The sequence below is a fragment of the Palaemon carinicauda genome, chromosome 7 (assembly GCF_036898095.1).
Source record: "Palaemon carinicauda isolate YSFRI2023 chromosome 7, ASM3689809v2, whole genome shotgun sequence".
Lineage (NCBI taxonomy): Eukaryota > Metazoa > Arthropoda > Malacostraca > Decapoda > Palaemonidae > Palaemon > Palaemon carinicauda.
Window position 1 is genome coordinate 80255002 of NC_090731.1, and position 14680 is coordinate 80269681.

At 43.3% G+C, this 14680-nt stretch overlaps 1 protein-coding gene across 1 annotated transcript in view; it reads left to right on the forward strand.

Moving 5' to 3' along the window:
• mrn (general transcription factor IIH subunit 4 marionette) overlaps window positions 1-14680 on the forward strand; it is a 452216-nt gene that overhangs the window by 177648 nt on the left and 259888 nt on the right. Inside the window, exon 4 of the mRNA XM_068376719.1 lies at window positions 5727-5915. Within this exon, the coding sequence (XP_068232820.1) occupies window positions 5727-5915 (189 nt within the window). The remainder of the gene's footprint in view (window positions 1-5726; window positions 5916-14680) is intronic.

Here is a 14680-nt window from a genome sequence, read left to right on the forward strand (position 1 = left end):
CCTGCGAAGTCGTTCAAAGTCTGTGAGCCCTACTCCACAAAACGTATCAAATCTATTGTCTTTTTCAAGTATAGGTATGCCAGTGTAGGCCTAGGTACGGTAGTTGATAATAAATGTAACCAGCCCCTATTTACCTTACATTTTATTGGCATAATTACATAATAAATAGCCTATTCAAGGAAAATTTCCATGTCATCATAATCATTTCTTCTCTATGCAAGTCCAGCATAGAAAATGTAAACAATACAATAGGTTTAATGGTGGTGTTAATGATGGTAGTAATAACATTTAGATTTCATGATTCAAATTATTTTCATTTTCTCCAATCTCAATAATAATTTTCATAACTTTTAACTTAAAACTAGTCTCGTACTTTCTTAGTTTTCCCAGTGGTTTTGTAATTGATGTGGGTACAAGTTGATAAAAAATTAAAATGACATAACTGAAGTTTTTAAAAATATTTTAGAAATAGAATGTACACTTATCCTTCGTAATTTTAGAATGATTGTAAATTATCATGAATTATCATACAATCATCAGCAGTACTTTGTTAGTATTATTGAAACGAAAGAAAATGGTTTTCCCGTTTCAGCGTCGTGTGAAAGAATTTTTATGGATAGGTAAGTAAAATAACATTACTTAACACTTGGATGTGTAAATGCATTCGTTTGTTTGTCATGATTAGTGGCGAAACGTAAAAAAACAAATTTTTATGTTTTAGACAGCGTGTGTAGGAAAACATGATATGAAATTGCCTTCATTTCATTTATTTTGAATTTTTAAGGAAAAGGTAAGTAAAACAATATTACTAATAACAAAGTCATTACAAAGTCAATACTTGGTGAGATATCTGTTGCTGCAAAAGCTAACCTATACTCAGATGTGTAAATGCGTTTCTTTGTTTGTTATGATTGACAATGAAAAGTAAACTAAATGGTTGTTCAGTTGTGTTTAGAAAAGGCATGATATCCTGTAAAATCGCCTTTATTTAGTTAAGTTTGGATTTTAAATGATACAGCAAAGGCTAGCCTATACACTAATGCTTTTGTATTTCACCAGTCGTATTATATAACCTATATGACCTGAAATCATTAAAATTTTTCCTAATTTTAGGTCGTCTTGCATTGAGAAGTATACGGTATTTACACCAATTTTTGCTGTAATATTTTACCTTTTTCAAGCCAGTAAAACTTTAAAACCCTCTTAATGTTTTGATTATTCGTAAGAACAACGCAATATTAAAAAAATACAGTATAGAACATAGAAAGTACTGTATTGAAAATGGGTAATAAAAACATTTGAATGGGTAAGTTGCCGTTTCCTTTGGCCCCAAAGAAATTCCTGTCGTGTGGTTGGAAATATGCGATTTTCCATTTTTGGGAGGCTGTGGATCGACTCAATTCTTGCATAATTGGGGACCCTACTGTGCATACATACACTTGCATATATATATATATATATATATATATATATATATATACATATATATATATATATATATATATATATATATATATATATATATATATATATATATGGCAGAGATGAATGTACTATGGAGACCCGGCTTCCGTATTAAGAAAGGGGTACATTGTCCATTTCGCGGACTCTCCTTCTTCTAGGAGAAGTACACTCCAAAATTAAACCATTGTTCTCTAGTCTTGGGTTGTGCCATAGCCTTTGTACCAGGGCCTTTCACTCTCTTGGATTAGAGTTTTCTTGCTTGAAGATACACTCAAGCACACTGTTCTATCTTATTTCTCTTCCTCTTGTTTCTTTTGAGGTTTTTATTGTGTATATAAAATATCTAATTTAATGTTGTTACTGTTCTTAAAATATTTTATTTTGATTATTCATTACTTCTCTTGTAGATTATTTCTTTCTGTATTTCCTTTCCTCACTGGGCTGTTTTTCTCTGTTGGAGCCATTGGACTGATAGCTTCTTGCTTTTTCAACTAGGGGTATAGCTTGGTTTTTAATAATAATAATACTAATAATAATAGTAATAGTAACTCCAACGATGACAAGATCCTATGCAAAGGGATCAGCGAAGGACCAGGCCCTATGGGCTGAAGTCAGGGCCATGCTAGAGAAGGACACTCTCCAGAGGTCCCATGAGGGTCCTCAGGCTTCTACAGTGCAGTGGCTTATTTCTTGTAGAAATGCGTCTGGAGGCTGGAGACCCGTCATCAACCTTTCAGCCTTGAACAAGTTTTCTCTGCAAACTCTGTTCAAAATGGAGATGGCTCAAACGGTCAGACAAGCTGTCAGACTGAACGACTTCATGATCTCGGTAGACCTGAAAGAGGTGTACCTCCAGATCCCAATCCTCCCATCATCAAGGAAGTACCTATGCTTTACAATAGAAGATCAGATATACCAGTTCAAGGCACTGTGGTTTGGGTTGTCCACAGCTCACGAGAGTTTTCACTCTAGTGTTCACCTGGGCACTCAAGAACGGCATTGGTTTCCTTTGTTATCTAGATGATTGGCTGATTCTTGCAGACCAGAGGAAGAACCTTCTCCTCCATCGAGAAAATCTCCTTGCCTTTTGTTAAGATTTGGGGATCCTGATAAATCGCGAGAGGTCTCAATTGCACTTTGTCTAAGATATGGTATATCTACGAATGAGGATCAGGACCACACTAGGCAAAATCTTCACATCCGAGGACTGAGCAAAGAGACTGAAAGAGGTAGCATAGAACTTCTTCGCAAGAGACCAGTTTCCAGCACATCAATGATATTGTAGAAACTGTTAGGTCACCTAATTTCTTCAGAGAATTTAGTTCCCCACGTTTGTTTCCGCATTCGGTCACTTCAGTGGCAGCTGAAGACCTGCTGGTCTCAGCACAGAGACCCTCCTATTACCCTGGTACCGGTGGGTCCCAAGCAGAAGAGAGCCCTGAGTTGGTAGGTGCTAGATGCCAACCTACTCAAGGGTGTAGACCTTCTCTCTCCTCCCTTGGATTTGTTGCTCTTCACGGCTGTATCAACAGAAGGGTGGGGGTTATCTGTTACACCTGATGGTATCCGCGCTGTCGTCTGAATCTGAAAGGCAGTGCCACATAAACTTCCTAAAAATGAGAGCAGCCTTTCTGGCCCTCAAACATTTTCATCGGCTCCTCCAGGACACTACGTAGTGTTGATGAGCAACAACACTACGGCAGTGGCCCACATAAACAAACAAGGAGGTACTTTTTTCAAAGCTCCTATTCCAAGTAGCTGTAAAAATTCTCATATGGAAGGAAGAAAACTCTATAGCCCTAACAGCCCGTTTAATCCCCGGCAAGAAGAATATGCTGGTGAGCAATTTGAGCAAGACTCAGATAGTTGGCTCCGAGTGTTCTTTAAATCAACAGATAGCCAACAAAGTCTTGCTTTTGTGGGGATCGCCGACGATAGACCTGTTTTTGACATCCTTCAACTGGAAACTTCCGGTGTACTTCTCACCAGTACCAGACCCACAAGTGTTCTGGCAGGACGCTTTCCAACACCCGTGGGACAGGATGGACGTCTTATGCCTAATAAGGATGCTAATGAACAAAGTAAGGGCATCACAAGACTTGGTGATGACCCTCATAGCTCTGTTGTAGCAATATACAGTACAGAGTGGTTTCCAGACCTCCTGCATCTGCTCATAGGGGCACTAAGAGAGCTTCTCCCCTTTCCTGATCTACTCAGACAATTACACCAGAAGATCTTCCATCAAGCGATCCCATTGCTACGTCTTCACGCCTGGAGGTTATCCAGCAACTCCTCGCAAGGAGAGGCTTTTCAAAGCCTGTTGCAAGACACATGGACCGTCTTTTGTGGTTGATGTTGTGGGCGGGGTATCTCTCCTCTCAGTGTCTCTATGCCAACAATAGCGTAGTTTTCACTGTACCTCAGGGATGAAAAACTTTATTCAGTGTCGGCGGGGAAAAGTTTTCGCTCAGCCTTGAGCCTTGTCTTTGAGCTGAATGGAGTTAACATTTCCCCCTCGACAGAATTGTCACTCCTCATACAAAACATGGAGTGGTCCTGCCCTCAGTCGGAAGTTAGACCACCTCCGTGGAACGTTGCTAAGGTGTTACGATCCCTGAAAGGAGCCCTTATGAGCCTCTTCATCTAGCCTTGATCAAAAACTTGACCTCAAAGATGGCTTTCCTGTTGCCTCTAGCCTCTTCTAACAGTCATCAAGCATCATAGTCTTTCATACAACATAGCCCATTCAAGGAGATGGGGGCAAATCACTCAGTTTTGTCCCTGAGTTTGTTGCAGACTCAAAAACTGGCAGTGGCTGATCCTAGGTTTGGACCTTCCAGATTGAGAGTCTTTGATTAGTAACAGAGAATCCTAATCAACTGTTAAAATGCCCTGTAAGAGCGCTTAGGTTTTATCTTAAAAGGACGAGAAGATCTAGATCTCAAATCAATAGTCTCTTTGTGAGCGCCGGAAGGATCAAGAGGAGAATCACTAAGGACTTGATCTCCTCTTGGATCAGGCAAGTGATAGAGAGAGCCATGGCTCCAGACTCCTCACCATCAAATAGATGCCCTGTGCATCTGATGTCCGGGGTGGTTAGCACTTACCTGGGGTTTAGAAAGATATTTCTCTTTACAGCAGGTACTCCTCGCAGGTGGATTTAAAACACCAAATGACATCCATTGCACACTACCGGCAAGACATAATCCACAGGAGCCTAGACACCTTCTAAATAGGTCCTTTGGTGGCAGACAATGATGTGAACACCTCAGTTCCCTGAGGGGACAAGTATCAGATAATTGAGGGTGGAGGTTACTTGCGGGGCAAGTCAAGGATGAAATTGTGAGTAAGTGGCAACTTCATACTTTCATCTTCCCCTCTTTTGGGTCACAGCATCCAAGGGACTCTGCACAGCTGACCTTGATTTTCTGTGGGTGAATATCACACCCTGTGGGTAGCCTCTCTACCTGGTAGAATGTTGTGTTTCTGACCTCCTGCCAAAGGGGGAGGCGGATTGTTTTCCTTTTAATATTATGACCCTTTGGTGTCTAAAAGCCTTTAACTAAAGATATCTTTATTTTCCAGCAATGATTACCCAGGCTGTCATTTTATGAGGATAATGGGGTGCAAGGACCCCTCAGTCAACACGAACTAGAGGCCATCCTGGGACAGTTTAAAGCCAGTTAGACAAGGACTTTCACCCACCTAAAGGTGACTCTGCATATAAAGAGCGTAAGGTTTGTATGTTGCAATGGAACAAATAACAAATTTGGAAGTAATTTTTATTTTTCTTTGCAATACAAACTTGGAGCTCTTTACTCATACTGGCATGCCAGCACCAGCCTCCTGTAAGTCCTGTTGTATTTATAAAAAGTGATTGTAAGTCGCTAATGCTGGTGGGAGCTGGTGGTGAACCTACGCCACTTCACCCTCGCTAACTAGTGGTGGGTAGTTAGACCTTGTGTTTTCAAAAGCTTCGGTTAGTTTCAGCTTCGCCAAAATAAATAATGCAAATAAAGAGCTCCAGGTTTGTATTGCTAGGAAAAATACAAATTACTTTCAAATTTGTAATTTTTTCCCTTCTGCTCATTCTCCATAGGACAAAAATGAAATGAAGGGAAAATTGTTGCCTAACAAAATTAAATATAGAGCTCTGTTTTCAAGTTTTGGCAGAAATTAGTAGTGTACATGCAAGTCAATTTTATTTTTTTATTGTATAGAAAAAGACCATTTAATATTTATTGATTATTATTTTATTGCAGGGGACAACCTTGGACAATGTCAGCAACATTAGAATCTGATCCTCATCAGCGAGACCTTGAGTTTCTCGAAAAGTATGCGATGGATAGGTGGGAAAGTGTCTTGCAGTTTTTAGTTCAGCCTAGACAAGGAGCAACAGCTATATCTCGAGATGCTATGCGCACACTTCTTCATGCTGGACTTATTGAAAGGTGATTTTTGTATTTCCTTTACCCTATATTTCCTTTTTCCTATAATAAGAAAACCTGTTTTAGCTTATAATATACAGTACGAGTTCCAGTGATAAAGCTGTCTCTAGTCATTGTAGTTTAAATTTTCATAAGCCAAACTTTTTAAGATTTATTCAAGATATTTCTAGTTGGAGACATATGTTTAAGTTGAATTCATTAAGTAGCATAGTTTTTCACATTTTTGAAAAGCTGTAAGTTTCTTACATTCCCTGGTGGCTTTTACAATAAAGGAACAGCTAAAGCACTAGGAACCAAAAAATACTTTAATCTTTCATCATGTCCATTAGATGATGGTGTTAGACAAAATATATGTCATGTGAAATTAAAATATACTTTCAGTTTTACAGAATATTGACCATTAAAGGTAAGGTATTGTGTCCTCATTTTAAGGACCAAAAGGGAAAGTAAATTACAGCTTTTAGATTTTCATAAATGAAAATTGGTACAGTATTCTTAAAATGAAGTTACAAATATCAAGAATTCCCAGATTCCTATCTTGAGACTTACAGTAAGCAGTTCTCTGAAGAATCTGCAAACCTATTTTCTTGATCTTTAAAAGTATTCTGAAGAAACCTTGTATGACCAAAAATATTGGATGTTCTATGAAGAAGTGCAATATTTTAAATAATTCAATATGAGCATTGCTAGAAGGATCAGCATGTGTACTTTATATATTTTTTATTCATTATCCTTACACCTACAGTAGTTACAACTTCTATTGTGTCTTATAAGACTGTAAGGAAAATTTCAATAACACCAAGATCATTCATTTATATTACATGTCTCATTCAAAACTTATGTTGGATGGACAGTTATAATCTTAAACAACAATACTGTGATGGGCTTGTTACCCATGTGGCTCTTAAAAATATGAAAAGAAGTGACAGAACTATTATCTTGCTTTCAGTGAAGCTAAGTGAAATAGCAAAAACCAGAAACATGTACTGAATGTCTAAACTTCATTGTTACGGTCACACCTTACCCGGCAATAGAAGAGTGGAGAGAATATTTTTCACATCAAATGCAATAAAAGAAAAGCAAACTTAAAAACCTTTCTAATACCTGCAGACAGTACCACTCGCTGAGGATAGATAATAGAGACAAGAGCAGGTCAAAAACCAAAAAAAAAAAAAAAAAAAAAAAAAAAGTGCTGTACCTTTAATGATACTTCCAGACCTCTTGTTTTCTTACGCAACTATAAGACCTTGTACACCTGAGTCTTGAGAGAAAAGACAAAACCAATAGTACACCATGCATAGTTTTTTTTTTTTTACACCAAACACAGTAAAACATTCCCAGTTACATAAAACAAAATAGAAAAGACAAAATGGCATTTTTGGGCTCAATCCATGTCGTCCTGATGGAAGTTCCTATAGGGTAGCTTCCTAGGGTATATTACAACTACGGCGATATTCCCAGAGAATTTACCTTAAGGTACCAGAATTCTAACTCCTGGAGCGAGTATCCCTCGTGAAAGGGATATCGCGACATATCAGAGGACGTATTCTAGACACGTCACATGGCAATCTACGACCTGAACAGAGATTTCGTCTCGTAGGAGGGAGATTGACGAGATACGAATTCGGGAAAGAAAAAGGGGAGCCGCTCCCAAGGCTTCCCTATCCCCCGATTCGTATGCGTGCCTGGTGCCAATCCTGGCGCCATCTGTATTCCTTTTTGCGTAGCTTAACAACTCGGTGTTTTTTCCTGTTTTTCTCGCAAATCTTGGATTTATTCAGCTTTTCATGGCTTCTTCGTCTTCGTTGACCTCGGATAAGTTGAGTATAGTGTCTGTTATGTATAAATGTAGGCTCTTGGTAAAATTTTGAGTGATTAATGGGATTAATCTTTGATACAAGAGCCGTAGCCTACCAGAGGTGTCCTGGACACTGTCACTCGCTAGGTATAAATTAGTTAGTCAGAGTGACATTCCTGGTTGTTTTGCTTAATAAATTTTAGCTATTTAGCTTTACATAGGATTTCCTTTCGTGCTTAGTATTATTTGGCGAAGTATTCGCCATTCTGGCCTACGCTAGGCCATGTAGCCTAGTCGTTTGGTCCTAGTACTTAATGCATGATTTTGGTTTTTCCGAGTGTAATTAAAATTTTATTGAAGCTTTAGGCTATATTTTATACATTTTAGACTGTGTGGAATATTTCCAAGATTGTATACGTGAGAGTTTCGGTGAATTAGGTAATCGATTCTCTTGGTGCCTAGGCTAATTGCTTATGGAGCCTTAGTATACTTTATTATACTCCCCGGTTGCTTTCTTTTCTTCGGAGAAGGTATGCAATCCCTTTCCCTCTGTTTAAGCCTTGGGCTTATCCCTAAGTGGTTTTTTCCGAATTTATTTTCGATAAAACTATACTAGGGTGTTACTGTACCTTCCTGTTCCAGCAAAGTCTGGTTCAAAGAGGGACAGAACAACAGAATTTTTAGTCTGAGTCCGTGTTGTCTGGCTTGGGGCAGAGTCTCCCTCGCTGACCTAACACTTACAAAGGGAGCTTAGCTCCCTTAGGTCACTATCGAAGGTTTCTGTAAGTTATGATTCCTTCTTTTGTGATCGACCAGACTAAGTCCTGTTGCTGTTCTCGGGGAGGATAAAATCTTCCCTTGGGAGTAGCAACGCCTTCCTTGCTTTGGTGCTCTGGAAGCTGGCAAGTATTATACTACTGTGCTGGCCCTTTCCCTTAGATCTCCCTTAGGCTAAGACAAAGTTCTTGGCTGCGGGTGATCTGTCACTAAAGCAAGGTTGGCAGGACCCTCTTGTCCCTTCCCCCTCTATCTCCGTAATGGCCTAGCCATTACTGTACTGTACCTTGCCGGCCGGCAGAGCTGGCCGGCAGGGGTATTACTGTACTGTACGTCATTCTACTTCTGGACCTAGTATAGGTTGGGATGTGGAATTGACTAAGCCCATTGCCGGCCGGCAGAGATGCTGGACGGCAAGGGTCTTATGTTTTCGAGTGCTGCCCGGACCTCTCTTGGTCCCTCATCCATGCCTACCGGCAGAGCCGGACGGCATTGGTCAAGGAAGCCTGAATTAAGTTTCTCCCCTTCCTTATATGCACTCTTTCGGTTGCCGGGCTCGGGGGGTTGTGTACACTCTTATCCCGGCATCCATTCTATTTTCTTCTAGTGCTGTACCTGTCCCGGCTGCCGGCCTCATAGGCCGGCAGGTGTAGTCTTCTGGTTCTTTTGCTGCCGGCTGGCATCGGTCTTGTACCTTTGCCGGCCGGCTTATGTCAGTCCTTGTCTGCCGGTCACCAAGAGTGTGGCCGGCAGCTGGGTACTACCTTGTGTAGTTGCTGGCCGGCAATCATTGCCGGCCAACACTGGCTGTTGCTGGCCGGCAGCTGCTGCCGCCGGCACAGGCATTTGAACCAGAGGGCTGCCGCCCTATAGCTGTTAAGTAGTATACTTTAAAGCTAATTGTGGTGTGTGCCGGCCGGCAAAGGCAGGCCGGCACACATCCTCCTATACTGTACTAGTATTCTTCTGTATAGCATATACAGTAAGAAGAAAACTATAGTAAAAGTTTAGGTACAGCACTGTATCTTCTAACACTATTGTGTTTTCTTGCACGGCCCTTTGCTGTTGCCTTCAGACAAGAAGCAGAGTTCTTCCCTGTCTATTATCCCGGATTTTAAAATCATTGCCTAGGTGTGAGCTCCACCTGTTTCCTCTGGAAACTTTGCATTGGTTACTCTAGTAGAGATAAACCATTTTGATTTTATTATCTGGAAGGCTGCAGCAATGGGTTGTGAGGGAAACACAAGTGTGTGTCTTTAATTTCTGAATTGTTATGCTATACTATGCATATCCAGTGATACATAGTTCACTTGATACTCATGGAAATTTCTTCTCTTTACAGAAGGACACTCCGAAGTGGGGAAGTGCTTTCTGCAATGTCAGCAGCAAGAACCTCTGCGGACATGAGTTTTGTAGGAGACACGCAGCATACGCTGTCTCCAAGGATGATCTCCGGTATTGGGACCCTCAGGTATGTACTGTGTGCACTAACCTGATTAATGAGACATTTAAATAGCTAGGAAGAAGCTTCGTACCTGGGTAAGGGGCTTCCAAAAGTACACTTCTGGCCCTTATCTTCCAAGTGAGAATATGAGGGCGTATCTTTTCCCTAAGGCATCAGCTGATGCAGTGATTCCCCAGCCTCAAGAGGAGATCCCCTAAGTTCAGATCCAGGTGGATGCTGAAGTCGCGGTCGCGATGCAAGACATCCAGCTAAATGACAGGATATCTGATGTGGACGGGTGTCAGGAGGAAGACCTCCTTGCAGAAGCCCAGGATGAAGTTCAAGCCCCTCTACATCGGCCGGTCTCCCAGTAGAGCTGGGACAGGCCCTCTCTTCTATTGTTGGAATGATCCAACAAATGCAGAAGGAGAATCAGGAGAAGGCGGCTGCAATGGAACTGCGAATGCAGTGCCTTGCAGAATCACATGGGCCCCAGAAAAGCTCAATGTGAAAGACCTTCCTTTGTGCTCGGATGCTAACCCATGGAGGTATGCTGAGCACATGTCGATGACGACTGGAAAGATCGTCATCTCGGATATGCTGGGCTCAGTTCCCCTGGAGGGTGGAATTCTGGCCCAGCAAGGCACCATATCCGGACTGTTATGTCCGGCTGAGGAAGGAACCAGCTTCAAAGGAGGAGGCAGAGCCGAAGGAGGTCATAGTGATGACCATGCTAAGGCTCAAGCTCTACTTTCATCTTCGATGAAAGAGAGGGGCTTCTCTAACTCAAAGGTAGCTGCATTGAATAGGAAGCTCCCTTCCTTTGTGTCCTCGCCTACTAGAGCCTTCCCCCTTTTACAGAAAGGGTTTCTGGCTGTACTAAAAGCAATCGAGGCCGGCAAGTCTTGCCCCTCCCTAGAGGAGTGTAAACCCTTGTCGCTGGCCCTGCCTATGGACCACAAAGATTGGAAGGACGTCCATCTTACGTTCTAAGTGGGAAAGTTGGAGGCTGATATTGCCGGACGTCAGTTCGGCAAGGACCTCCCTAAGCTGTCTGACTTTCTTTTGCGAAGTGAGTTCGATACAAAAGAAAGACTGACTGCCTCAATGTCTCTTCAGACTACTCTCGAGACGATGGCAAGTGATCCCAAGGTCCATGAAATGTTCATGGTAGTGGCCAAGCCTCATCTGGCCACAGTGACGAAGGACCTTTATGGCTTCGTCAAGGCAAGGAGAGCTTGTAGGGAGTTCGTGTTTACCTCGGCTACAGTGAGGCACGAGCTAAAGAAACAAATCTCCTCCAACATTTGGGGAAAAGACCTTTTTCCCTACCGACTTGGTCAAAGAAGTTTTTGATAAAGCCACCTTGGAGAATAGAAACCTTCTCCAGAAGTGGGACCTGGCTATCAAAAGAAAGTCTTCCCCGGATGAGGGTCCTCAACCAAAGAGGAAGACTATGAGGACTAGGCTACCGTCTCGGCCAGCCAAGCCTCTTAGACAGCAACAGCAACTGCAATTGCCATTGCCCCCAGTGCCCCAGATCGTGGCACAAACCCCGACCACCTTTCAGTGGGTACCCCAGGCCGTGTCGACACAGTCCACGGCATTCACCCCAGCGTTCGAAGGGCAGTCTACTTCCTTCCGAGCAAAGCCTAGAGGAGCAGCCAGAGGCTCGTCTAGACGCCCCTCAAGGGGAAGGGGATTCAGGGGTGGTCGTGGTCAGGAAGGCAAGACCTCAGGACGGCAGTCCAAGTGAGGTGATACCGGTAGGAGGGAGACTTCTGAAATTTCGGGATCGGTGGACCTTCGATCCCTGGGCCCACAGCCTACTCAAGAATGGATTGGGCGGGAGCTGGTACAGCACTCCACCCCCGTACCTTCGGTTTTTCCAACACTCCACCCCCGTTATGGAGGAGTACGTTCAAGAACGGTTGGAGAAAAAGGGTGAAGCCCATCAATTTCTAAGGGAGGCTGTTTTGTGTTCCCAAGAAAGACTCGGAAAAGCTCAGAGTCATTCTGGACTTGTCGCCACTTAACAAGTTCATAGTGAATTGCAAATTCAAAATGCTAACACTGCAACACATAAGGACCTTACTGCCCAAGAGGGCATATTCCGTCTCTATAGACTTGTCAGATGCCTACTGGCACATTCCAATTAGCCATCGACTCTCCCCCTACCTAGGGTTCAGGTTACAGCGAAGACTATACGCCTTCGGAGCCATGCCATTCGGGCTAAACATAGCCCCAAGGATTTTTACGAAGCTTGCGAGCGTAGCTCTCAAACAATTTCGCCTAAAGGGAATTCAGGTAGTAGCCTACCTGGACGACTGGTTGGTGTGGGCAGCATCCGAGACAGAATGCTTGCAAGCTTCCAGTCAGTGATCCAGTTCCTAGAGTACCTAGGCTTCAAGATCAACAGAAAAAGTCTCGACTTTCTCCATCTCGAAAGTTCCAGTGGCTAAGATCCACTGGGACCTTTTGTCACACCGTTTCTCCACCCCAGCGAAGAAAAGGAAGGAGATAGCGGGTTCTGTCAAGAGACTTCAAGATTCCGAAAGGATATCAAGACACGAGCAGGAGAGAGTACTGCGCTCTCTCCAGTTTGCTTCGGTGACAGACCCAGTGCTAAGAGCACAGCTAAAGGATGCAATCGGAGTTTGGAGAAGTTATGCATCAAACGCGTGAAGAGATCTGAGAAGACCAGCCGCTTCGGCTAAGTACTCTTCTCAGGCCTTGGTCCCAAGCCAGACATCTAAAGAAGTCAGGTTCTTCTTCAGCCACCTCCCCCGTCGGTGACGATTCACTCAGACGCCTCAAAGGAGGGATGGGGAGGTCACTCTCATCGGAAAAAAGTCCAGGGGACTTGGTCCAGGCTATTCAAGACCTTTCTCATAAAACTTTCTAGAAGCTAGGGCAGTGCTCCTTACCTTAAAGAAAGTCTCCCCGCGTCATTCGTTCCACATAAAGTGGTAATAGACAGCGAGGTAGTTGTAAGATACTTGAATCGACAAGGATCGAGGTCACCACCTCTCAACCAGGTGATGTTGGCCGTCTTCCGATTGGCGGAAAGAAGAAGTGGTACCTGTCGGCAGTTCACCTTCAAGGAGTCCGCAATGTGACAGCGGACGCTCTATCCAGGTTCACACCGATAGAGTCGGAATGGTCCTTAGACGCAGGATCATTCTCCTTCATTCTGAATCAGTCCCAGAACTGCAGATAGACCTCTTTGCGACGAAAGACAACAAGAAGTTGCCCCTGTACGTGCCCCGTACGAGGACCCCTTAGCGGAAGCAGTGGACGCGATGTCCCTCGACTGGAACAGATGGTCCAAGATTTATATGTTCCCTCCTCACAACCTTCTGTTGAGGGTCCTCAACAAACTGAGATCCTTCAAAGGGTAGCGGCAATAGTGGCCCACAAGTGGCCGAACAGCGTGTGGTTCCTCCTGGCATTGGAACTGTAGCTGAAGTTTGTACCACTACCAGATCCAGTTCTGACCCAGCGAGTCCAGAAGTCAACTGTCTGCGCTTCATTACAGAAAACCCGGACCCTGCAGTTCATGATTTTCTCTCCCTAGCGGTGAGAAAGCGTTTCGGGATTTCGAAAGCCAGTATAGACTTCATTGAGGAATATAAATGCAAATCTACTAGAAGGCAATATGAGTCATCTTGGAGAAAATGGGTGGCCTTTTGTCAAGGCGAAGATTCCGCAGGAGATCTTGACAGACTTCTGCTTATCTTTTTTCCCCACCTCCATGGTCAAGGGTTGGCAGCGAACACGATTTCAGCGTGTAAGTCTGCTTTGACAAGACCCATTCTATATGCCTTCCAGGTCGACCTAGGTAACGAGATCTTTAATAAAGTCCCGAAAGCATGTGCTAGGCTCAGACCTTCAGCACCTCCAAAGCCCATTTCATGGTCTTTAGACAAGTTCTTCATTTCGCTTCTCTGTTGAGCAATGAAGAATGTGCGTTAAAGGATTTGACACAAAAAGTTATTTTCCTAATTTGCACTCGCGTCCGGGGCCAGGGTTAGTGAGATTGTAGCCTCTCGAGAGAGGCAGGTCGTGTTCAGTTCCTGGATGGGGAAGAACTGAACCTGTTTCCGGATCCTACGTTTCTCGCCAAGAATGAGTTACCCACCAACAGGTGGGGTCCCTGGAGAATCTGCCCTCTGAAAGAAGATGCATCTCTATGTCCAGTAGAATGCCTAAAGGTCTATCTTCATAGAACTTCAGACTTCAAGGGTGGTCAACTATTCAGGGGAGAAACATCAGGCTCAAATTTATCTCTGAATCAACTCAGAGCGAAAATCACATATTTTATTCGCAGAGCGGATCCTGACAATACACCCGCAGGTCACGATCCGAGGAAAGTTGCCTCATTCTTAAATTTCTTTAATTGCATGGATTTTGAACATCTCCGTTCATACACTGGCTGGAAGTCTTCCAGAGTGTTCTTTCGCCACTATGCGAAGCAAGTAGAGGAACTAAAAGAGATCTGTGGTAGCAGTGGGTCGCGGTGTTAACCCTACTGTTTAACTCTGCGAGGAACAGTGGTCTTAATTGGGACGATTAATTCCAGGGTGAGTGTGTAGTTACATACTGTACTACAAACTAAGTGAGGGCACTGTGTTGCCCATCCAGACTGTTCCATTTCCGAAGGTGAACCTAGCATAAGTGCAGACATGTGTGCCGAGCGTTTCTAACGCTAAAGTCATTGATTTGTAATACAGGCTTTTATGACTTTGA